General features: G+C 35.4%; 1 protein-coding gene across 2 annotated transcripts in view; it reads right to left on the bottom strand.

The window, feature by feature from the left end:
* Positions 1 to 21,532: 21,532 nt before the first annotated feature.
* Positions 21,533 to 27,215, bottom strand: part of pcx (pecanex) — a 79,820-nt gene continuing 74,137 nt past the window's right edge. For both annotated transcript variants that reach the window (XM_090167881.1, XM_090167882.1), the window contains exons 29-37: positions 26,968 to 27,027; positions 26,478 to 26,671; positions 25,420 to 25,650; positions 25,254 to 25,357; positions 24,425 to 24,572; positions 23,680 to 23,910; positions 23,336 to 23,610; positions 22,998 to 23,107; positions 21,533 to 22,691 (exon numbers count right to left, since the gene is read on the bottom strand). In XM_090167881.1, coding sequence (XP_090024007.1) covers positions 22,204 to 22,691; positions 22,998 to 23,107; positions 23,336 to 23,610; positions 23,680 to 23,910; positions 24,425 to 24,572; positions 25,254 to 25,357; positions 25,420 to 25,650; positions 26,478 to 26,671; positions 26,968 to 27,027 — 1,841 coding nt within the window. In that variant the 3' untranslated portion in view covers positions 21,533 to 22,203. The remainder of the gene's footprint in view (positions 22,692 to 22,997; positions 23,108 to 23,335; positions 23,611 to 23,679; positions 23,911 to 24,424; positions 24,573 to 25,253; positions 25,358 to 25,419; positions 25,651 to 26,477; positions 26,672 to 26,967; positions 27,028 to 27,215) is intronic.

Below are 27,215 nucleotides of genomic sequence, written 5' to 3'. Positions count from 1 at the left end.
TCGTCTAATGAAAGTTGTAAGAACGAGAGATTATTATGGTTAAATTGAAAGGGATTTTCTCTACTAGATCCATTGTAAGCTGAATTGTTTACCATTCCGATTATTACACGATTTGGAATTTTACCTAAAAAAATATTTGACTTCACGAAATCGCTCGCGCCTGCTGAAATTGTCAGAGTTTTAACAACAGTTTGTGTTAGATCGTACAAAGCCCTCTGTTTGTGCAATATAGCATTATGTGCCAGCTGGAGATCTGGATTTACGAGAATATGTTTAGCAGTAAGAACCGCTTCTTCGATAATCAATCTATATTTGATATTAACATCTTCTTGTGAAATAATTATAAATTCATCGGAATTTTTCAAGAGTCGAATTCTTAAATTCACTTTGTTTAAAAGAAATTTGTCTATTTTACAAGAGTCTACATGAAGTCTTCCCATATATTCACAAAGTTTCGATCCAGCAATATCTTTACTTCTTTTTAAAATTCCATTATTAGCATCGTTAAACGCTAGCGTTGGGTCGCAAAACCCGTCTTCGTAATAGCCCTCGGCGGTTTTGTAAGATTGTTTGGCGCCTTTATCAAAATTTAAAACTGTTGCTAAATATGCTAAATATGGGTAGCAGTTGTTGCTAGATTGTACTAAAGTCTCATTCATAAACACGTCTATTTGGCTAAAAATAGAATGCAATGGAAGATTGCATAGTGATACTTTTTTTTCGGCTGCAGGTATATCTATTAAAACACCGTTTTGTTCTTTTTTAACCCGAATTCGAATTTTAAGCATCAAGTTTGACATGTCAATATAATAATCTCCCCCGGGGATAGAAAAATCAATCTGTGTAGCATTAGATAAGAGAGCTATAGGGAAATAGTCTACAAATTTATTCCCCTCAATATTACCATTAATCAGGGGTTCGTTAAAAAGCTCCAACTCCGAACACATAGATTCAAATTGAGGCATAATGCTTTAGTCAAGAAAATCGGTTTTTGTTCTCTTGCGTTTTCTTTGCTTATTGCGTAATTTTGATTTGCGCTTCTTTACTCTTCGAGCTCCAGAGCCTTTCTGTGTATTTAATATGGTATCACCGAGACTATTTAAAAGATTTGTTCCAGCAATTTTACTATTTTTTTTTAACGACTCCTTAAAATTTTGACCTGCAGCAACATCGTCCATAATTCTCTTCCCCATAACCAACCCTTGAATACCGAGTGATTTAGCTACGGGTCGAAAAAGAGGTGTTACGAATCTTGCTAAACTTTTAAAAATTGCGCCAAATCCACGACCAGTCTGATATTGGCTTCCTCGAAAGATGTTATATCCGCGTCCTGTTTGAACATAATGATGATAATATCTTTCCATGATGAGCTTGTTTTAAGTGTACTTTAGACTAAGCATCCAGTCTTTTAAATATTAATTTAATAATAGTCTTGCCTGTTTTATATGGCAGGAGTTCACCGTAACCCGACCTTAAAGAAATTTCTATAGTCTGTATTTGATCGTAGAGAACTGGAAAATGGTCTAAAAAATGAAATCTTTCAACCTGTGCTCGATTTTTATTTTCGTTTAATTTGATAATTCTCAGCAGTGGGGTATTAGTGTGTCCTGTTATTATAGGTTGTATAATATTTGTATAGACATAAATTCCGGATATTCCGTGGTTGAGATCTGCGGGGTACATACCTATTTCGTTAAAAAGAGGCCTTTCAATTTGATTGTTTGAAAAACCTAACATTCGCCCGAGTTTGGGGTTATCTATTGGAAAGGTTAAAAAACTGTTTCCACCCAAACCTTTAACTGAAACTGTCGAATCTGAATTAAAATTAAACTCGAATTTAGCCCAACTCTGATGTGGCAATGATTGTTTCATTGCTAATAAAATATCATCAATAGTGTGGTACACACCAGTTGGAATTCGACAATGGAATTTGTCTACAATATTTAGTTTATTATTTTTACCATGTTCGTAATTGTGGAAATCAATATCACGTTTTTGTCGTCGACTATTCTCAACTCTGTTTAAATCATTTCGAAAAATTATAAAATTAGCCGTATTATCTAATTCTAATCTAATTTGAAGAGGGTCTAATGGTTAGCTTTTATAAACTGAGGATATATAATCTACTTTGTACTCAATTTGTAAGAGGTCTGCTAGAGGACCGAATATTTTAATTTCCAGCCCACTCATTAACTCAATTTGAAAATAATAATTTCCATTTTCTTTGAAAATAAAAAATCCAACCTTAAGTGAGATATGCGAATCAAAATATTTTTGAAGTTCATTCAAAATTTTGAAATGAACAGATAACGGTTTAAAATTCCCGCTTAAATCTTTATCAGCCTCGTAATAGTTTCGTTCAAACGTATAACTGTCATTTTCCCAGTTAGGGTGTTCGATTGGAATATTTTTATTGTACCTAAAATCTATAACAGATTCCTCATCTGACATAAATTTTTCCTCATAAACTTTTAAAGGATTTTGACTGCTAATTACACCATTTTGAAATTCTGGCGCGTTTATATTAAAAATATTTGCTAATCTCCCAGTGAAGGCAATTTGTAGATCTTTAGGGAATGAAATTCTTAAGTAATGACCTCGATTTATTTCTTCTATTGCGTAACTAATTTCGTACCGATTTAAAGGGGGGAAGTTAGTCGCCTGTTGAATCTCGTTTTTTAATTGCCTATGCAAAGATAATGGGATAATATTTCCAAAATCATCTCTCTGACCTTCAAATAAAAAAGGTTGTATGATTGATACGGAATAGAAAGCCCAATCTTCCTGCTCAAATTGCGGTATTTTTGTTGTCTCAATACGTATGTCGATAAAATTAGTACGCGAATTAAAAGTAATATTATTTAAATTATTTAACGGTCCAAATTTTTGAATACCCGTAAAATAAGTGTCTGGTGGAATTTTAAAAAGATCTGCTAATGGATTTTGAAATTTAATTTCCATTCCTACCGGTATTTCTAAATTAAAATATAAATTATCTTCATCATCGGAAGATATTGCGGTTTTTAATCCATCAAACTGTCTTGGTTTACATCGTTCTAATAAATCTCGTATAATTAAGTGTAATGTGAACGGTTGAATTTCATTATTATATTGTCTTTCTCCCTCATATATGCCCGCTTCAAAAACAATCGCGTAATTATTCCATTGTTTTTGTTTAATAACAGGCTGAGATGGTGGATTAATGGGTATTGGGAGAGAACTTGGTAGATTATTTTCTTCGGAAGGATTTAAAACTTTTGGTTGGTTGACGTCTTCATTAATATTTAGAATTAAAGGTTCTGTTTGTAAAATGTTGTTTATATTTTCTTCTGGATTCAAATTTGGCTTTTCTTCTAAATTTGTTTTTGGTTCAAGTTTTGGTTTTTCCTCTTGTTTCACTTCTGGTTTTAGTTTCGGTTTCTTGTTAATTTTCTGTTTTTTTCTCCTGGGTTGTGAATGTATTTCTTCCACGGGAATTTGTCGTGGTAAATATTTTTGTTGATATTTATTCACAACTAACGCTTTTTTAATTCGTACTTCGATAAAATTTGTTGCGTAAGTTAAAGAAATAGTTTTAGCGTGATTCGAGAGAGGATAATTAGAAAGATAATCACTGTCGACAAAATCATTTTCTCGAAATTCCAGAACAGATGCTAGGGGCGATGCTTGAGGTATTCTTACTTGCACATCTTTTTGTAACTGTATTTTTAATTTTGAACTGTCTTCGTTTTCGTCAACTTTTACCGTATTCATATGTATTTTTCCTTTAAGTACTTGATTGGCCTCAATAGTTTTAGCAAACTCGTTGAGTATATTATTTTGAAGAGATGTTGGAATATTATTCTTATTTCGATCTAGATCACCCTCGTAACGTTTTGGTGGAATTTCAATTTTAATATAATCCCATTGATTTTCTTCGGGTGAAATAACATCTGACACGTGCCCTACTTGGAAATGCGAATACTCATTTGTTATATTCGAATAAGTTTCAGGAAGAATTATTTCTGCTAATGCGCAAGACCATTTTTCATTATTAAAATTTAAAGGTTTTGCTAATTGAACTTTAAAGCTAGAAGGTGTATTTTCCGGGTAAATATCGGGTGATGCGTTCGAAGGTAGAAATACTACGAAACTTGACATCTTTATAATGACAGTTTCAGTTGGGCGACATCTCGTTTTATACTAATAAAAGATTTAGCGTGATAGATCGAAAGGATTGGGATTTGAACTTGAGACTGTTTAAATAACGTCCTGCAACGCTACCGATCTACCACGCTAAACCTTAACATGAAAGAGTTAAAATATCTATTTTTACGTAGGAAAAATAATCACAATATATTAGAAAATCAGCTTTATTTACATATTTTCAATCATTTGACAAGTTTGTTCAAGATTTTCCAAAACCTCAATGGGTGTTTCAACTTGATTAAGAGTTAAAATTTGATTATTTTTACAATATTCTTGAAAAAAAATAATAGCTTCCATCTGCTCATCAGATGGCATGACAAAGTCCGGTGGAAATACAATATTTGATTTCATTGTTGAATTTAAAGTTTCTTCGGACTTAATACCAGTTGTCTTTTTTTTACGTTGAATTTTCTTTGGAGTTCCAGTACCATTAACAAACTCGTTTAACCATTCTTGATGTTTTACGTTAAACTCGTTCAAATAATCAATAATTTGATCGTCTAATATTTCTTCTTTGGTTGTATATTCTGGTTTCTTTGAATGAAGACAATCGCAAACATCAATACGAATTTGATTTTTATAACTACTCGATAAGTGATCCATTAAGTGTTGTTTAAAAATTGTCTTGTCAAGACATTGTTCTTGACAAATCCAGCATTTAACACTAAAGTTTAAATTATCAAAGAAATTAAAAGCGTGTTTGCGACATGGCTCATTATAATAACAAGGATTATCGTTAGGCGATTTGCATTTAATTTCTGGTTTCCCCATAAATAACTTCATTTTTTTAACCTTTAAAGAGCTCGATTTTTGAGACGTCTTACGCTTACACATATCCTTTGACTTTTAAATGTAAAAACAATTATTATTTATAGAAATAGTTATTATTGCAAGTTTAGACACGTTTATTAGCTGTTTAAAGTATTTTGGGTGGGGCCAAAACCGCCAAGGGTATAAAGCGAAGGTCGCGAATTCGTTTCCCCATCTCGCAAATAACTAATTAGCATTTTAAACGGCGAAAAAACGAAAAAACGAAAAAAATGACACCAAAAGTAAATTAACATAAGTATTTGGTGGGGTCACATATTACCGCCGATATCTCGGTTCGACCTTGTCCGATCGTGACCAAACTTGTTGATTTGATAGACCGAGGCTTAGTGGTTGTGGACAGTGTTCGAGCGTCGAGGTCAAAGATCATCTTCAAGGTGAAATTTGAGATTGAAAATTAAAATATTATGTTGATTTTTTTCCAAGGACAAAAATTTTTGGAAAATATTTTGGGGGTGGGGGGGTTGTTTTGGTGGCCATCTTGGCGGCCATCTTGGAAATAAAAGCGTTCATATTTAGTTTTATACTACTTATGTTACCTAGCTAGCTCATATTCAAAAGTTAAATTTTTCTTCTCTGTTTGTTTGCGAGTATTACCTTGGTCGCATAGGCCTAACTATTTATAATACTTAGTTTATACTATAGTAGGTTTTCAGTTGGCTTCTTGTTGTATATGTAAAAATACCATAAAAAACATGCAATAAGTGGCGCTCCCATCCACCCGAAGGGGGGGGGGTAGAAAAGGCATGCCTTAATGTAACCTCATGTGTAATTATCTTAGTCATATCATTTCCAGTATTAAACTATCTTTATATTCCCAACTTAAGCATCTTCAATTAGAATAAGTTAGAATATAACAATGGCGACGGAGATACGGGAATTATAAGAATTTCGCTGCTCCGCCAAGCTCGAAATTCGTGCAACCACGCTAAGCCTAACCAGAGGTACACCCGGAAGAAGTCACCACGAGGAAAGGAATCCAGTTCCATCTTCCAAAAACACAAAAGCTACGACGTTACGCTGTCACCGTGGGCAAACTACAATCTCCACCAATTAATGCTCGATGGGGATCTACGGCGTTCTCCCTCTTTACGACGATTCAACGGACACGTGGGCGAAATATGCTCCTCGCTTGGAGGCTTATTTCATAGCCAACGACATTGAAGAGGAGAAGAAGAAGGCAGGAATACTCAGAACTGCCCTTGCAGCTCATATACACGACTTGTTAGTAGAACTTTACCACCCGATCAAAATCTCAGAAAAGAAATATGAGGACCTAACGAATTCTTTAGAAGAACGTTTCAACCCTAAGCCTTCTCGCATAATCAAACGCTACCATTTCAATAGCCGAGTTCTTCTTCTGGATCAGAAACCATTCACGCTATCGGAGGATCAGTGGTAGCTCCAGCACCTCAAATCATCACTTGCCAAGTAAATGAACATCCATTATACCTTTCGAAGTAGACACAGGTTCAGCCCACACCCTCATCACGCTTCAAGCTTACGAAGCCTTGCCAAAGAAAAGAGCATTAGAATCCTCAACAATCACCCTGCGCTCTTATTCAGGGAATGCCGTGGAAATTCTAGGACAACTAACAGTCAGTGTAACATAGAATGGGGTCCATGCTTCACTGCCAATCTTAGTCGTCACTCGTCCGCACTCCAGGACCAAACCTCTGTGGCAGACTGTGGATCTACTCTCCGCTTAATATACTTCCAACGCTGAACCAGGTTACTTCAACCGCGTCCGATGAAAAGGGGTTAACAGCTCCAACATTGGAGAAAATCCTCCGGAAAAATAAAGCGATATTCTCCCCGGGAGTGGGAAAACTCACGGGATTACAGGTGCATTTACATGTCAAAGAGAACGCTACACCGGTTTTCTGCAAAGCACGTACCGTCCCAGGTAGCAAAAACACGTGTATTTATAGTGGAATTTTCGTATTTTTCGTGGATAATACGTGTTTGAAAATTACACACGTGTAGAAAACGTTGAATTTAGGGTTAATAGCTCACGAAATACAGTTCGTGTAATTTCACACGTGATCTCCGCGTGTTTTAAAGGTTTTTAACTCACGATGGTTTTTTGGTGTGATTTTGCACGTGGCCTGAAGGTGTTTTTTAAATGTTCAGTTACACGAAAATCGGTTCGTGTAATTTCACACGTGATCCCCGCTTGTTTTAAAGGTTTTTAACTCACTATGGTTTTTTGGTGTTAATTTACACGTGGCCTGAAGGGTTTTTTTTATGTTAAATTACACGAAAATTGGTTCGTGTAATTTCACACGTGATCTCCGCGTGTTTTAAAGGTTTTTAACTCACGATGGTTTATTGATTTGAATTTACACGTGCCCTGAAGGTATGACACTGATCGACCTAGTCTTCAGCGTATGACCAGAAGTAATAAGTGTGACACTCAACGTTACAAATAAGTGTGATCAGAAGTAACAAATAACTATGATCTGAAGTAACAAATAAGTATGAAACTGATCGAACTAGTTTTTGTCGTATAACCAGAAGAAATAAATGTGACACTCAACGGCTGACTAGTAGTAACAAATAAGTGTGATCAGAAGTAAAATATAAGAGTGATACTGATCGAAGGAATCTTCGATGCTTTCAAAGTATGATAAGAAGTAACAAATAAGTGTAAATATGTATATATGTGTGACCGTGGATATATTTTGGTTGTGATACCGGCGTTGCAGGTTGCTGTCAATAGCTCAAACAAACTTAACACATTAGAAGGATTGTGTGTATTCTGACCGTCGTACGTCTTGTTCTTGTCTACTGTTGGAATCTCTGCCCTCAAATTTTGACCTTTGATATAAATATCTTAACGTTGGAATTCAACGGAAGCCCGAGCGTAAAAGATGTCTGCTGAATAGCGACCGCCATGCAATAATTGGTGAAGAATTTCACTAAAAATTGCAATGGACTGCTCACTTATAGGGCACTCTGATTGTTTATTAGTTATACTGATATCGGCAGATTTACACTGATGAGCCCCAAAAGGGCGGAACCGGTCTACTTTGGGAAACTCTGGCCTAAAAATTTTGACTTTTGTTCATATTGCTTTTTTATTGAAAAATTCATTTCATTAAAAAATTATCTGAAACTATTGTTTTATTCGAAAGTTTATAAATATTGGACATAAAATTTATTAATCGTATTTAATATTTAATTTTAGGCGGGTATGTTAAAAAATTATAAAATGAGAAAGTTGTGCGTGTTTTTAATTAACAATAATGCAATATTTTCATTTATGAATGTAGGAAAATTACTAAGGTTAAAGAATGGAAGTTCGATGTTCGTTCAATGTACCTACGGTGTTTGAACACGTACAATGATAGGTGTTATACAGGAACAAATTGTGTGTTCGAACACGTGTATTGAATGGTGCCCTAAACGTAAATAACCGGTGTTCAAACACGTAAAAATGGGTGTGTAAGCCAGTGCATGGTTCGATTTTAAACACGTGCATGGTACCAGAAGAAAATAGGGGGAAGTACGCTTCTAGTCAGCTTTGGAAAGGCGTCACTTTTCACGAATTTTCGCGCCAAAACAGTTTGGCGGGAAATCGCGGATGAATACATCGTTTAAAAAGTCATTTTTCTTAAATTGAACAATTGTAACATATTGCCCTTCTCATTCTCTGCTATTTGAGTTAAGGCGTATTTGCTTTCGTCGATTATAGCCGTGTTGAATCAAAACAAAAGTAGAACTACTTTTTCAGTTTGGTTTATTATGCGTAAAAAGGCGTTTTCGTGGGTCACACGACGACTTCTACGGCTCAAAGCTACAGATACGTACTTCCCCTATTTTCTTCTGATGGTACGTATTTACACACGTAGCGATTGATGAATATACACGTGGACGGTTGGTTTATGCACACGTGGACGGTCGGTGTATGCACACAAGCGAAAAAAAGTTATTAAATCGTGCTGAAACACGTGTTTGAGGGTGACAGGCTCGCCGTTTTCCCCACGTGAACTCCACACGTGTACTGCACTATCATATTACTCGTGTTTAACACGTGTTTTTGCTACCTGGGGTCCCATATGCAAGATCGGAAGCAGTTGAAGCTGAGCTCCGAAGGATGAAAAGGGAAGGCATCTTAGAAGAAATTCATTTCTCGGAGTGGGCATCCCCGATAGTACCAGTCCAAAAGCCTGACGGGACGATATGCATATGCGGTGATTTTAAAAGCACCCTGAATCCACAACTCAACATAGACAAATATCCTCTCCCATCAAGATCGGAAGCGCTCTTTGCAAAATTTGCTGGCTGTCAAACCTTCTCTAAATTGGATCTTCGGGAAGCCTACAATCAACTAGAGCTGGACGAAGAATCGAGAAAATATGTGGTAATTAACACACAAATTGGCCTATTTCGCTTTACTCGCCTGACCCAAGGCGTGGCGTCTTCGTCAGCGATCTTTCAAAGAACGATGGAAATGATCCTACGAGACACTAGTCAAGTTTTGCCTTTCCAAGACGACACAATACTAGGTGGCAAGAATAACACTGATCATTTACACAAACTATATTCAGACTTCATAACCTGAAATTAAAACAGGAAAAATGCAAATTTGTGGAAAAACAGGTTGATTTCCTAGGGCATACGCTAGATGCGGATGGAGTCCACCCACAAACAACGAAATTGGACGCCATCAAGAAGGCTCCCACTCCAAACAACGTAGAAACCCTCCGATCTTTCTTAGGACTTCTAAATTATTATGCAAGATTTCTTCCAAACAATGCTACATGCCTAGCACCGCTCTCCAACCTTCTTCAGAAATCTGCTAAGTGGGAATGGGGACAAGAGCAAGATTCGGCCTTCCAATCAGCAAAGGATACCTTGATGCAATCAGACCTTCTCGTCCATTATGATGTCGAGAAAGAAGTTACACTAAACTGCGATGCCTCTCCAGTAGGTGTAGGCGCTGTACTGTCACACACTATGGAAGGTGTAGAACGCCCTATTGCATTTGCCTCTCGAGGCTTGACAAAAGCGGAAAGAAATTACTCGCCACTCGATAGGGAAGCCTTGGCCATTATATTTGCTGTGAAGAAATTCAAAGATTACATCTATGGGAAAAAGTTCATACTATGGACGGACCACCAACCTTTGGTATCTCTGTTGGCAGCAAATAAGCAAGTTCCGCAGTTAGCGGCAGCACGCCTGCAGAGATGGTCGTTACTATTAGCAGCATATGCATACGAAATCAGATTCAAAAAGGGCTCCACCAATCAAAATGCAGATGCATTGAGCCGCTCTCCACTTCCGGAAATGCCAAATTGCACGCCAGTTCCAACGGAATACATATTCTTATTAAAGGAAGTTACAGATAATGGTCCTTTAATGGTACAACAGCTGGATAAACATACCGACTGAAGACCAGGAGCTATCCAAACTGCACGAAATTATGAAAACTGGTTAGCCAAAGGACCAAATAGATGAAAAGATGACACCATACCACCGTAGACGATCCAAGCTTTCGAACTTCAACAAAATCCTTCTCTGGGGAAAACGAGTGATAATACCCAGCCGCCAGAGACAAAACATATTAGCAGAACTACACAGCTCCCACCAGGGAATAGTTCGAATGAAAGCTACAGCCAGATCCAGAGTATGGTGGCCCAACATTGACCGGGAGATAGAAGAATTGGCAAGAACCTGCACATCATGTTGTCAAGAAGCTCCCATGCCAGCCGCAAAATACTCTTCGTGGAAAGCCTCCACAGAGCCTTGGGAAAGAACCCACGCTGATTTTGCGGGTCCGCTGGAGGCAAAATTTCTTCTAATCCTCTCTGACTCCTACTCAAAATGGTCGGAAGTAGAAATAACAGAAACAACTAGCACAGAGGTGGTCATTAAATTTCTAACAAAAATCACGGCGACTTTTGGAATTATGAAAACCCTGGTGACAGACAATGGAACTTGCTTCACCAGTTCAGATTTCAAAACATACATCACTGGGAATGGTATGCGCCACATTCTCTCTCCTCCATACCATCCTGCCTCAAATGGCCAGGCTGAACGTAGAAAAAGCAGCATAAGAAAAATAACAGGTGGTAGTAGTGAGGCTATAGACATCATAGAGGCAGGCCTCAACCAATTCCCATCGGGCACACTAGAATCTAGAATTGCCAAAATCTTGACAAACCACAGGAGAACTCCGGGCGCTAATGGGAAATCTCCTTACGAAATCATGTTTGGCGGTCGACAAGTCATCACCAAATTAGACCTTTGCAATCCACTCAGGATGGGTAGCAGCACATCAGGCCCAAACCAGGATCCCAAAAAGGCAAAATACAAAATCAATGAGATAATATACGCCAGAAATTTTGGAAAAAGTACCAAGTGGATTGAAGGGAAAATTACGAACTATAATGAATGGCAAAATGATTTTCTCGATTGAAAAAGGCCCACTCAACCAGATCCATATCTACTCATATCTGGAATGCCTCCGCACAACAGAGATGGTCAAAAATTGCGAGCGCTCAAATTTTAAAATAACCTAGTATTGAACGAGCACTTAAAATTCGAAAGTCGGCTGATCTTGTTCAGAGAGAGAGATAAACCGAGCAAGCTCAGGGCGAACGCAGAATAGTTTTTGTCACTGGCTGATAAATCACGGCGCGGTGAGCGAGATCGGCCGATCAACGGGCTAATCTTTTCACTTTTGAGCGATAATCCCTCTAGCGGCGCGGCAGTTTTTCAGTTGAAAGCGAATAGCGGGGCGTCGATAAATATCTTCCCGATTGACGGCATTGGATGTTCAATTTTGAAAACTAGTAGACGGCGAATCTTGATCACGCTGAGCAATGGCGTGGTTTTTTCCTCGAATATCGTTCACCGGGAGGCGAACCTTCATTGAAAATATTTTGATTTCTCATCGATTTGTCTATTATTTTTCTTATAAGTGGCCGTTCGAATTATTGTTTACACAACGATTTGTCTATTCTAAAATTCTTTTATACTTTAAAAATTCCACACTTTATTGTTATTAAGCACACTGTACAATTAATTGTATCAAACTATTTGTAAGCCTGATAATTGTATAGTGTTAACGGAAAAAGTGGGAACAATTGTTACAATTGTTCTGTTCATTGTATACAATTTTCTTCCTTACAATTAGTTTGATACCATTAAGTGGGCCAATTAATTGTATAGTGCGAACTGGGCTTAGAATACAGTGGCATTATTGGTTCTTTTTGTGATTGTTGTCGTCCCCCCCCCCCCAATTCGTGCCGGAAATGTTACAATGGTTAACTTGTTCTTTATCATTGTTCGTAATGAATCGGAACCAAGCTTTAACAATGCAAAATATACGATAAAAAATTTCTGGAAACAAAAATGTAATGTACACAAACAATAAAGAGGCCCATGGACATGATTTTTATAGTGCTTAATAACGCCATTACGGGCTATCAAATGCCACCTAAGGAAACCTTGAACTCCCAAAGGGAAGCTAATTTTGCCGCTAAAAGGCACAGATGACAAATTTTTGTTATCGGTTAATCACTGTTAATTTTTATTCCAAATATGCAAACATTACTTAAATGATAGCGGTTTTTTTTCATTTCGCCGATTATTCGGCGTTTGGATAAACTGTACCCTTTTCAGGGGCGGACTGACCCGGTAGGCAGGTGGGCGTTATACCACGGGGCGGCGACCACCATTACCTTTTAGTTCGACATGGGGCCGATTGAAAACCGATTAGGGGGCCGCGAGTCAACAGTGCCCACCTCACAAAAAAGGTGCCAGTCCGCCCCTGGCCCTGCTTGTAATGCTTTTTACCAGTGGCCGGGTTATTTAATAATAATAAGCTAGGCTAAAACCCTAGGCGCCACCACAGTCCCAAGTCAGCTAGCGACTTTTAATGCCTTATTTACAGGACTGGTGGCCGTGTAAAATTGTGTAGTAGTGTCGTTGCCAACTAATCAACCGTACATTTTATATATAAAATCAATTTTAATTTAAAGATTTACGAGGGTTCAGTTCCAGGTTACTCAATATCTACGAGAGGGGGCGGGAACTAATCGCCATTTTACTATCGTATTATACAATATTGCGAAAACGTGGTACACACCGATGAAGTGGACAAGCATTATGCTCTGTAAACACTTCTGTCGGTTAAGATGTGTGGCAATTTTTTATGAAATAGTGGAATATAATTAATTACAATCGATACTATAATTTGTTTTTAAAATATATTTACAGCGTTTATAAATCATAACTTATGTAACTTATGAGTTTAATAACCTGTAATATGTTTTAAAAAATGCTTGTACCATTTCTTAAGCAAGTTGCGCTCCAAGATGTAATGATTGGTTTTATCGCACTTAATAATATCCTATTGGTAGAAATAATGCAATAAAAAGTCATCAATGGCGATGTCATCCATGGGTTTATCTATTTGAATGAAAATAGACCTTCGTATTATCTACCAATTCAGATAAAAGAAAGCTTAACCGGAACATTTAATTTTATGTTTCACCTTTGACCCCTCTTACCTGTATGACGTTCAAATATAAATAAACCGTCACTTATGATCAGAATTCAATTATTAAGATTATTATTATTATTATTATTTATCTAATTAGGAGGTCTATCTGAAAAAAATAAAAAAAACAATTGTTCGTTGGGTAAATTATCCAAAATTTAAATAAAGTAGACATTCTATCAGATTAAAACAACATAACCTTTATCTCATTCGTAGGCAGTAGCGGCGCTAAGGGTGGGCTGAAGTGGGCTTTAGCCCCCCTGCATTTCTGAGAGGGGCCACATATATATATTAAAAGGGCCACATATTCATAATTAAGCGGCCACATATTTTAATTTATGAATTCTCATTATCTCTAGAAATTTGTTTTATTGCGAAGAAACTTTTTTCTGGAATTTTTTTTTCAAAATCAAGTGGTTTAATCAAAAAGGTAGTAGACCATAAACATATAGATTCCGGAGGAAGGTAGCGGAAATTGAGAGAAAGTTGAAAAGAAACGGGCTTATGGGAATTTAGGTAATTATCCCAGGCATGCACGTGTCCCCTCCAGGTCTGATACAATGTCAGTAGGGGGTCCAGAAAACGCGACGAGAGCCGCAACAATAAAACGACCTTGCTCTTCTCACTTCCTGGAATTTTTTTTTTTTTTTCGATTTCACCACTTTTGCGAAATATGGTCAATCTAAGGTTCCCGCTAAGGGCCACAAAATAATTAGGCCACCTGTGAGAAAACCTTAGCGCCGCCACTGTTCATAGGTAGGCTACATAGTTTGGTAGAATTCACAGGTGACTTGTAAACTCAGTTCCCGGATAAACGGATTTTCAAACGGAAGCGTGGCAGGCACCTCTAAACTAACAGCTCGCTTGGCGGGTAAATTTCGCTCGTTTAAAAATTAATTTCTCGTCATTAAAAAAAGATACAATTTTACGACTGATATTTTTGAGTATATTTAAACATGATCTTTCAAATAGACCCAAGTTTTACCCAAACTTGACTTTTCCTTTAAATCCACAGCCAGAACTTGCCCCTGTTCAATTTCACAGCGGGGGCACTCCCCTAGCTACTTTTCTTCGGGAATATATTGGGCAAAGTTGTTGTTTACTCAGGATTCGAAGGTTTTTACCGACAATAATATTGTCCCAGACATCTTGTTTTTGCCCTGCTTTCGTAAAAACGTTGGCACGCGCCTGCTAATTACCCACCTGTGGAGGTTTAAACGGTTATACCCCGCGCCTAAAGTAACCCACGGGCGTAGCACTGTATGCAAACATACCCTTGTTAGGGCTAGAAAAGTCAAAGAATGTACTGCATCAATAGCCTTCATAAATTTTGGGAATCAGAGCCCAAGAAATTGGACATTGTCAAATTTACTGTTTTCGGTGGTTTCGCTTTGTGTGGTAGATATTTTGTTAAAATTAGGTTCGATAACGGCCAAAAAAATTAATAGGTTAAGATTCAGCGAACCTATATTTTCCGTTATATCAGTTATTATTGATTTCAAGTATGGTTTTCGGGGTAATTTACGTGGTTTTATATTTTCGCCTAAAAGTCGAAATAACGTTCCTTAATTTATGTCCGATTTTCATGAAAGTTATATTTTTGAAGAGTTGTGGTTTCCATATATAACCTAGTTTTGCAATTACGTTGCTTAATTATAAATCTAAATTTTTGGAGCAGTATACAAACCCCGCAACTTCCATCATTGTCAATCCGTGTGTTTACAGAGGTTTATACGCTAGTTTTATTTTCGCATTTTTCAAAGCTGTTCTCACAATCGACCATTTGCGTACCTAGACCCTTTGACGCTCGGGGCGCATCACGAATTTGCCGCCCTCCCAATTTCCAAAAGTGTCATCGTTTAATCGTTAAAAACAGTAAAAACTACAATACAAGGCACTGTAGGCACATCCTTACGAATAATGGTGTTCTAAAGGCTAGTAACCTTGCTTTATTATCTACAAATTATTTGAAATATTACAGCAAAAGTACAAAAACACTTAAGAATACGCATTCATTCTTGCCAAATGAACAAAAAGCTAGTCTCATTACTAAAAACAGGCAATTTTCTTTACTTGAATGAAAAATGTCGTCCTATAGAAAATGCCGCCCAGGGTGGACAGCCCCCTCCACCTTCCCCTAGGTACGCCACTGTTCTTGACAGAAAATTAACAACGTAAAGTTGAGCGTTAACGGTATATCGAATGTGAAACAAAATTCCACGCGGCGTTTATCGTAGACACTCCGTAGAGTGTGAAACCAGCTTAAGTCGTATGCCTCGGTTTCAACATATAACCAGAATTAACAAATAAGTGTAACACTTTTCGGAGCAGTACACGTTGCTTCCAACGTATGATCCGACGTAACATATATAAGTGTGACACTTATCGGAGCAGTACGCACGTCGCTCTCAACGTGTGACGAAAAGTTTAAAAATAAGTGTGACATTGATTTTAATCGGGTTTTCGACAGGATTGTGTGTATTCTGGCTGCCGTACGTCTTGTTTCAAAACGAAGGGCTTTGGAAATATCAGCCTGCATAATCAATTAAGGGGTCGGCCTTATTCGGCCGAATCGGCCCGCGGGCTTTGACGGATTTCGGGTGGCCAACCGCACTCATCTCTAAAAAATCGGAAGAAAAGTACTTCGGTACTATTGTGTTGAAATACGCTTACGTGATATATTTAGTTATATAGCAAAGAACAAAAACCGTATGTGACGGTACCATGGTCACATTAGGACAACACGAACTTTCAGGACAAATAGTGGTTTCCCTAAGAAATGTAGACTAGCGCTGTTTAATTTATTTTAGTTACTTGCAAAATGCTATTTCTTCAATTGTCTGATTTTTTTCTTTTCGTTGAATAAAGAATTGATATGAACTTGGTTCCCGATTCTTTATCATTAGTCCTAAACAATTTCGTATCGCTCAAATAATAAAACTAGCTTTCGAGAGCATTGTGGGAGTGCTTAATAAGGCTCCCTACACCGACCACAAAATGTAAACAGAGCCACGCGAGTCCGCCCGTGTAAAGGTTTGATATACGTTTACGTTAAATTTCGCAAAAACAAAATTTACCAAATGACAATAAATTTTGAATTTAATTTGCATATATATTGCGATATCATTATTAATCATTTCCAATCGACGTTAATCGCATTAATTTTAATTAGGCTTACGTTAAATTTAACATGTGGCAACATTTTGATGAGGGGGTATGAGTCTACCAGGGGTTGAGGGATACACAACATTGGACAAGTGGGGGTTGAGTCCAAAGAATGGCTAGATCACGTGTAAAACATCTCACGCCCGTATTGGCTTCCCTCTGGCTACAGGCCTGGTGTCTACACCATCTGCCCACCCTTTATTTAGGCCACGCTCGCGAGAGCCGTTGCCCAACCCACAAGGTACGATGATTTATTCTTGAAGTGACGACATGGATATTGGTCAAGCTGATTATTATTAATTAATTTATTTAATATTAATAATAAATATAAATATAAATTATTTTAATAAAATATAAATTTTTTAAACTTATATATTATTAATATATTAATGTTATTATATCATTTAATCTTTATTATTGCATTTTACATGGATAAGTTTAATTCCATCTTTGCAGGCGACCTGCGCAAATTTTATGTATTATAATTCTTCAAACATTTTGTATTTTGTTAGGCAGTTAGTGTGTTGTTACGCACTTTAAAAATTATGTCCGTGGCCATGGACTACTTTATTTTTTGTGTACATTACATTTTTGTTTCCAGAATTTTTTTTCGTATATTTTGCATTGTTAAAGCTTGGTTCCGATTCATTACGAACAATGATAAAGAACAAGTTAACCATTGTAACATTTCCGGGACGAATTGGGGGGGGGGACGACAACAATCACAAAAAGAACCAATAATGCCACTGTATTCTAAGCCCATTTCGCACTATACAATTAATTGGCCCACTTAATTGTATCAAACTAATTGTAAGGAAGAAAATTGTATACAATGAACAGGACAATTGTAACAATTGTTCCCACTTTTTCCGTTCACACTATACAATTATCAGGCTTACAAATAGTTTGATACAATTCAGTGGCCCAATTAATTGTACAGTGTGAACTAGGCTTAATAATTATAAAGTGTGGAATATTTAAAGTATAACAGTAATGTTTCTATTACCGCCTAGATATTTCCAATTTTAGAATAGACAAATCGTTGTGTAAACAATTTTTCGAACGGCCACTTATTAAAAAAATAATAGACAAATCGATGAGAAAACCAAATATTTTCAATGAAGGTTCGCCTCCCGGTGAACGATATTCGAGGAAAAACCCACGCCATTGCTCAGCGTGATCAAGATTCGCCGTCTACTAGTTTTCAAAATTGAACATCCAATGCCGTCAATCGGGAAGATATTTCTCGACGCCCCGCTATTCGCTTTCAACTGAAAAACTGCCGCGCCGCTAGAGGGATTATCGCTCAAAACATTTGTCACTTGGGCTAATTATTATTTGTTTATTTTTCGAAATCTTATAACTGAAATGCATGTTACCTACAATTCGTTAAAGGCTATTGCCTGCTAGTACAACTTGTTCAATTCAAATATTTTATTTTTTTTAAGTTTTTAGTATTTTTGGTTAGAGGGCCAAATCAACTTGCGACTTATAGCCCTCTTACAATATTAAATAATACAGTTTTGGTCTAACTACTACAATATTAATTAACAAAGTAACAATGTAAAATAAAACAATTCAAAATATAGCAATTTAAAAAGGAACCGTACATAAAATAAATAAAACTAAGTTAAAACTCAGTGAAAAATAGGTCTTTTTCAACCGAACCAAAATTATTTTTACACTTTCGACTATGCCCTACAACTTTTCTATTGAAACATTTTGCGTGACACCTACCGGTGAAAAAATAAATTTTCCAAAACGGCACAAAATCGTTCGATTTTTCTGAAATTTAGTAACCAAAGCCTTCCATACCTAACAAATAAATTTTCAGAAACCTAGCATAAGTACATTTTGAGAAAAATGGCCTGATCGAGCAAATTGAGACACCCTGTATAATGGTATCATGGCGTCTGACCCTAACTGTGAGAACTTCCTAAACGAAATCGATATCCTAACACATTGTAACACATACGATAGGTTTCATTTCGACCTTGATTCCTTAAAAAGTCAAATTAAAATTGCGAGAAATCTAATTATCCCCAAAAAATTTAACAGCGTAAGCGACTGCTTCCACTATTTAATGCCCATGGAAGATGGCTTCCCTGATCTTGTTAAGTACTACAAGGTTGTTCAATGTATTCCTGTCGCAAACACCATCTCAGAAAGAAGTTTCAGTTCCCTGAAAAGAATAGAAACACGTCTTCGAACAACTATGGGAGAATTTAGACTTTCAAATCTGGCTACGTTGTCCATTAATCGGGATTTGTCGAATTGTTTAAAAGAAAACCCAAATTTAGTGGTTGACGAATTTGGTAAAAGCTCTAATCGAAGAGTATCATTCTTTGATTAAATTGCGAGGGCAGAAAATTTTATCTTTCCTAAGAAAACGTTTAAATTAACATATTAGTGTCATAATTTTAAAATTTTAACTATAGTCGAGAAATTAAAATATATAGATAGGGGGGGCTTGAGCTAGAAATAGTTTAAAGTTCGCGCTCACGCTGCGATCGCTTCTGTTTTCAAGAACGCTTGGAGTGTGCGCTTCTGAAAATAGATTGGAACACGCTTCTAGCGCTTATAAAATCCAACTAGGTATTTTTACGCCCAAGCGAAAATTTCGCGCGTGACGTCGGTCCATGTGACTTCAGCCAGCCAATGGGTATGTAGTATGTTGGTACCGAGGCTTATCACACTATTGTACACTATTCCAAACAAATAGACCCATGATGAAAGTTGGGGGGCCGAAAATTAACATTTTTACCTGGCAACTCAGCATTTGGACGGAACATCCGTTTCCTTACTTCCGCCTGTATATTTCAATGGCGGTCACGTGGTTCAAAACGTCACAAACAGGATGTTCCGTCCAGAGGTCTCACTTAAGCCTCGTCTGCGGCCCCTCTTTGTTATGGTTCTATAACAATGAGTTCAACCACAACCAAATTAACGAAAAAGCAACAAAAATAAATAGAAAGAAAAGATAAAGAAGAGAAAAACAGTGAAAAACAATTTTATAAGCCATGTAAAGGATAACCCAGTAATTTGGAACCGAAAATTAAAAGAACACCGAGACAGAGATGCAGTAAATGTTGCATGGATGATGGATAGAGTTGAGTAAAATTATGCGCACCATCGTTTGTTTTGTACCACGGCCCCCTGCAGTAATAACATTTTTTTCTTAATCAAAAAACGTCTGCGATTCGGAACCGCCATATGTATTTCGGCAAAAAATAAACGCGGCAGCCACCAGCTCACGCAGCACGCTAGAAATATCTTGCATCATGAAAACGCGAACCGCTTTCCTTGCAGCTTGAGCGCGAAATATAAAATAAAGTATACGCTTCCCGCAAAATGGAAAAATCTCAATCTTTTCTTTTTCAAGCTACAAGCTTCCATGAAAACCCAGCTTTACGTTAGATGGAGGGATGGTATTACGTATTTTAATCATGATTAAGTGATTAAATCGTGATTAAAAATATTTGATCATGATTAAGCCGATTAAATCAATATTAAAAATATTCTTGATTAAATTAAGATTAAAAATTTCAATCGTGATTAAATCGGATTAAAAATTTAATCACGATTAACTTGATTTAATACATTTAATCGGATTTAATGCGATTAATTCTGCGCTAAAAAAAAGTGAACTGCCCCTTGGGATTAAAGCTATTTAATAACGTTATCTATTATTATTTACCACTTTTCCCATTTTATATCAGGTAATTTACCATCTGAATTATATGGTCCATAGGAAACAATTTATCGAAAACGTCGCTTTTTTAATTTTTATTGATTTGGTTGGGGTTTTGAATTGTTTAAATAATTATTATTTAAACTAATTAGAAAAGTTATAATATGGTTAAATTAACTAAAATTATAAAATTGTCTGTATAGATAATAAAAAAAAAGTGGATAACGGTCAGATAATGCCGACCTCTAGTTGGGACGAATAGTTTTTTACCTTAATTCTGCTATGCGAAAGGATTAAAAATAAAGTAACTCGCCGCGCCCGAAACAGACTCGAAGCGTGAAACAGAAAATCGAAACGCACAAGATAAAATCGAAGCGCGCAAACGAAATTCGATTTTGTCCAGTTTGGCGTTCCATAATGCAATAACCAATAGGCACCCAAAATTGCAACCTCCTCTATATAAAGAAAATAATAATAATAATAATCAGTGGAAGAATATTTAGGAGCACCTCCTGATAAGTGGTTGTGGCAGTTCTCATAGCTCCAGTTACGCCGACACAGGCCAGCCTTTGCTCTGTGCGTGATTTTACTTGTAATATTTACCTGCCCTTAAACACAGTTTACCTAGTTAAGTTTCATTAATAGTTGTTTGGAAGGGTAATAGTATCAGCACAGGAGGCCCAGACCTGCATTATCTACTGAGTAGTGGGAAAATCTGTATTTTTGCTGAAGCTGACATAGTCACTTAACTACAAATTTAGAAAAAGTCCTCTTCATTCTAAGTATTTGTTTTAAGTCTTATGTATCTTATCTGAATACAAAGAAAAGCCAAAAACTGAGAAATAAACTATGCATGACCCAAAAACAAAAATAATTATCAACCTAAACAACAGCTATTCTATTCTTTAGGGTAAGGGCTAGCTTAAATGGCTTTTTGCTATAAACTAATTATCCATACTATGAAAGAAGACTAAAACAGCTACAGGCTAAACAAAGGGTGCCCCCAATTTGATTAACAGTAAATTATTTATTTACTACCAAATTAAAAACTTAAGGTGATTAAAAATTTGTTACTATTCAATGGCAAACTTTAATGTCGTTTCTAGCAAACTTCCAAAAGATTTTAATTTAAAAATAATGTACATTTAAAATTAAAATATTGTAAATCCACCAAATAAACATACAATAATAGTAATTAATATTTTAAACTTGTTGAAATTCAATATGAATTGCACATATAATCTAATTACTGTTGTTTAAATAAAAGGCACCAAAATATATTTCTAAAAGGAACCGTAGGGATAGATTTTTAATTTAAAAAAGTTTATATCACCGGCGCACCGCAAAAGCAGATATGTTGAAAAATTAGTTCTATAAAAATTTAATTCTATTCTATGTATATTTGAAAACAGACCAATAAGAAAAGTCAATTTCAAGTTTTATATGCTTTATCACAATAAGTATTAGTCATTTTTTATTTCGAAATTGTCATCTATTTGGTCTTGGAATTCACTTTCTTGATTAATTTTTTCAATAATTAAGCACAAGCCATAAAATTTATACAAACAATTGTTTATATATTCTTAAAACAAAAAGGCTATAATTCCACCTAATATTTTTTTAAATTACAATATATTTTTTGCGATATCTTAATTTTCATAACATTTACACGTTAAATGTATTTATATATTACACATGCATTCATATTGCTAACATAATACATGTCTGATCATTTTCTTTTTATATAAGTAGAAACCCTCATTCTGGACAGCTTTGAAAAACTATAAAATTTTTGAAATAAAAACGATCTTCTAGGCAATCAAACAGGAACTCCTTTGACATCAGACCCTTCTGAGTTTGATGTTTCATAATGATCTAACACCAAGGTACCATTAGTCACGTTTCCAGATACTCCAACATCACTATAAACCGATTCATTGTTATTGTTTGCATTGTTATTGTTCACTACACTAGAACTTCCAGAACCATTTGTCAATATAGTTAATGCGATTACTTCACTGGGGAAAGTTCTTAAAACATTTAAATTGACTAGAGCAGAGGCATTGGTGGGACCAGATACCGCTGAGCTTTTTGCAGGTGGTGGAATAGGTAATAAATTGGAATTTGCCATGATGGCTACATTTCCAGAACTGGTCCTCGTAAAACTCATACTATTCCTTCCCAAACTACTGACTGTACTTCCTCGACCAATGCTACTAGTGGCACTCATCCTACCACCACCTCCAGAGCTATTACACCGTCCGGGAGCATTATCACTGCTACTGCCACCATCAGCAGATTGACTTCCTGTAAAATAAAAGATAGGAAAATGTATTAAATTACAAATTTATTTTTATATAATACCCTAATATCATGCACATTATAAATGTTTTTTTTACTAAAATTTTAATAGTGAGCACTATAAGTATATGACATTACAATATTTAACAAAAAACTACATTTTTGGTTTTTAATTTAAAAAGATAATTTAAAATTTATAAAATATGTACAGCAATTTAGTAGTTTATTTTTAAATATGACTATCTAGAATTGCTACACAGAACTGATGAACCCCAAAAGACATATTTGGAGTCGGATCTTAACCAATTTTACCTCTTTGTCCTCCTAAAATGTTTTCCATCGGTACACAAACACCATCTGGGCTTTCTTCTTGTCCTGCAGTACCACCACTGGAACAACCCTCACCACATCGCCTCCTTAACCTAGCATTGAAATTTTTTTTTAATATTATCTCCAACTTTTAAAAATTTGCATAAACAATTTGATTGTGCAAAAATAACATAGAATAAATAGAGTTGCATGAAATTTTGTATCTGATCAAACTCGGTCCATGTCACATTAACATACTGAATTTGAGCAAATTAAAAGAACTTCTAACACAGACTATATATATTGGCATAGAACATAAATGAATTTGGTAACAAATTTACCTGTTCCAGCTATTAATAATTATGTTCTTGAAGGTTCCAAAACTAACTGGACCACCAACAATTTTACAGAGGTCTTCAGAAGTCTCAGCGTATGAAGTAGTTAAAGGTGACACGTAAATGGGATAACCAATAGGTTGATCACATGAAGAGTTAATAATGTTTCTCAATGCTTGTTTCGCATTTTGAATGCTTCCTCGTTCTGGATTTCTGTTTCGTAGGTAAACCAGTTCTTGTTGCTGACCTGCCCATAAACCTCTTACACATTCTCTGTTTATCTAAAATAATAAAACACAGGATAAATTAAGAAACTGCAACAATGATTTTATTTAAAAAAATTATCTTACTTTTATGACTCTAAAGCTTAAAAATCGTTTGTTCAACATAATGATTTTGTACTCATCAGCACCATCTTCAATCACATGACGCAAAGCTAATAATGAAGGCACATTCGATAAGACGGCATTGCGCCATGTTGGATCTGCTTCATGAGAAATAACCATGGAACTTCCATATTTTGTAATAGCTTCATACAAAGAAGCAGGATCTTCATATTCCTCAGGACTTGTAAAATGATCCTGTTTTTATAAAATAACATTGTACAATTGCAGTGTAATCTCAAACAAATTGTACTATTATAAATCTTAAATGAAGACTGCTAATAACAAACTAGTCTGAAAGCAATAAAACATGAAATTTGTAAGATAAATTGAAAGTTTAAAAAAAAAAAAAGACTATTTAGAAATTTTTTTTAAATCATGTATTAACCACTAAGTTTCTCAGCTTAAATTCTAGATGGCACCATGTTGTAGAGAACATAGTATTTATATTTGGAATGGATGTTTGAACTTTAATAGACCAGTTTTATCTAAATCTTTTGCTTAGGGACAGTGACATAAGAGCAACATTAAAATAGACAAATATTTCATAGAAATTAAATTAAGGTACAGTAAAGACGTTTGAAAATTTAAAACCTTTAAAGGTAAAAATTTACATGAATATGTTGATTTTCAAAAGCAGCAGTAGGATTTGAAATGTTTTTTCAAAGCTAGAGGGTGGGACCCTGTTGCACTGTGAAAAACTTTAAAATACCTGATGAAGCTTGAGGGCCATGCGTACACTAGGATTGACAACTTTTTTGAGAAGATCCATGTCTTGAAAAACCCACTCGTCTCTGGGAGAGGTAATTCGAATATCTCCTTTGAACAATGCATGAAGGCCACCAAGAAGAAAATCCACACTAGAAATTGGTATTTTGGGATAAAAAATGGCATAATCATAGAAAGCTTTTCTTTCAGTCATGATAGAAAAACTTTCCTTTTCATTAAAACATAAATATTTAATATAAATAAATGCATATTAACAAAATTTTTATTAATACAAAGAATGCACAAATTAAGCATTCCATAATTCATATTTTTCTGCTTCTTTGTTTTTAAAGAAAATGTGTTCTTTTATGGCAAAACATTAGGACTACTATACTACTTGACTAATGTTATACCAATAACGCATTTTGACATTAGGAGTCTGACTTTTAAGAAATATTCTGGTCAGCAAGTGTGTACAAAAGTGATTGTCTGTCTAAATTAGTCACTAAGCACATTACTTAATTTTATTGTCCAAGGACTTTGTTTAATTGGTAATTATCACAATTCTGATCTACTCTATCATAAGCATACATTATTAATTCACTTCAACTGAAAAATTACCTAAGCTTTGGCTAGTATCTCATTTCTTATACTTTACACTTATCACATGATGGTGCCACGACTTCTACATAGATTATAATCATCCAATCATAACTATACATATATTTGATGAACTAAGGAAGCTTTTCTTAAATTAATACATATTTTTCCATAGAGCTATATAAATTTTTGTCACTTCATTTCAACTAATTTAACATAATTGAATTAATTACCTCGCAAAAGTGTTGTGAGAAGCAGTTCCCAAGGCTCGTCTTGCTAAGAGGCTTAAGGCAAAACATAATAACACCAACGGAGAATCTCTTTCACTTTTTAGTGGCTGTGTAAAATATAATAATTAAGACAATATCTACTTATTATAAATTTGAAATAATAACATACCTTTTCTCTTTGAGCAGCACAATGTTGAATCCATTCAAGGTACGTGTTGCAAAAACTATTTCTCGTTACTCCGGAAGCTGAATAATCAAAATCCTCATCGATATTCATATTGAATATTGGATCTAGATCTACAAATGATTTTTCAGCAGTTCCTTTCAAAGCACCTTGAATGGGTTCCGAATGCATCCAATCCTCAAGTTTATCAGATGTTATAATGTAAAACACCAAACTCTAGAAAATTATTAAAAGTACTGTTAACTCAAAGAGCCGTTGATGAAACGAGTTTATAAGTGGTTTAAAACTTATAGAAGACGTCAGTCCATTGAAATACTATGTAGATTTTGGGGGAGGGGGAAGAGCTTACTCATTAGAGCGTGAGGGAATAATGGCAATAACAAAAGTTGTCCTAACATAATCCTTCTCTCTAAATATAATAATATACTTGGTTATTCTTTTATTTACTTATTAAAAAAAATTGGAACTACTGGTCTCTTTGTATATAGCCTGTCTTAGCCACCCTTAGCGCCCCTACAGTCTGATAATGTCTTTAGTTAAGTAATGCATTTCTGAATTTCTAACCATCTAGTTGTCGTAACTACAGGATGTTGGAGTTGTTTTTCTGCAGTAACAGCGGAACTGTTTGATGTTTGTCATAGCATGCCCTTGTTAACCCCCATTCAACTGGTAAATTACCTACCATGATGTCATTAACTAGTTTACAATAAAGCAATTTCAATCACCTTAACTATGAAAAATTAGTGGTGGCAGATATCAAACTTAACTGATTTTTAACGAAGTGCCAAATCCAACTAATTATCAAACGATTTTTACAATACTGATAAACAATAGTTTAGATATGCCAAAGTTCTAGATTAATAACTCTTTCAAAAGAATCATCAATCACCTCTTTGAGAAAATTGCTTTAGATAATCAGTACCACTAATTTTCCCGCATTTATCAATAAATTATATTGTTGTTTGATGGAAATCACGATAACAGTTTATCCATAAAAAATAAAAATCTCATCCATTTGTGAAAATAACAAGATAAATATTTACTTTTATATAATAAGTAACTAAGGCCTTTCGCAGATCATACACCTGCAGCATGGATAGAGCGCTATTTTCGCTGATGCTGTAACCTTCTAGAACATATTTGATGGCAGTAACTTCCCAAGCAAGCCATCTTTGATTAAAAGCAGCATTAACAGATAACAAATGCGGCAAGTGTCCAGGTTCACAACAGCAGCACCCTAAAAAAAATTAAGTTTATGAAAAATATATTAACTTAAATTTATGAATATCGAATTTATGACAAAAACCCAGCGAACTAAGTGACCTCGCATTAGCCTCTTGCATGGTTCAATTTTATGCTCACTAAAATATTATATGGAGACACCTTATGTCAAAACATGCAGTGTTAAATAATATAATTTGTATTTCCAAAAATTGTTTTATTTGTAATAAATGAGGGTAAATTTTTAACTAATTTCAATATTCACTATTTTCCTCTGGTAGTGTTAAAATAAAAATTATTAAATATGGTTACCTTCATCCTCTTCTACTCCTTCGGTAATTGCTTCAACTTCTCTTTGTTGACAATATGTACCTAAAATAAAATTAATCTTGAATCTATATGTAAATAAACTAAACAAAATCAAAAACCAAAATGATGATCACAGAGTAATAATAACAATAATGATCAGTCAGGATAATACCCAAGGTACTTTACTCCCAAGTCATTGAGTGATTTTAATGCCATTAACTCTGGTGGCCAGGTTAAAGAAATAATTTCCT

Source organism: Leiobunum rupestre, chromosome 3, assembly GCF_980474605.1.
Source record: "Leiobunum rupestre chromosome 3, qqLeiRupe1.1.hap1, whole genome shotgun sequence".
NCBI lineage: Eukaryota > Metazoa > Arthropoda > Arachnida > Opiliones > Sclerosomatidae > Leiobunum > Leiobunum rupestre.
The sequence above is the reverse complement of the archived record's forward strand: the minus strand, read 5'-3'. Positions and strand labels throughout refer to the sequence as shown.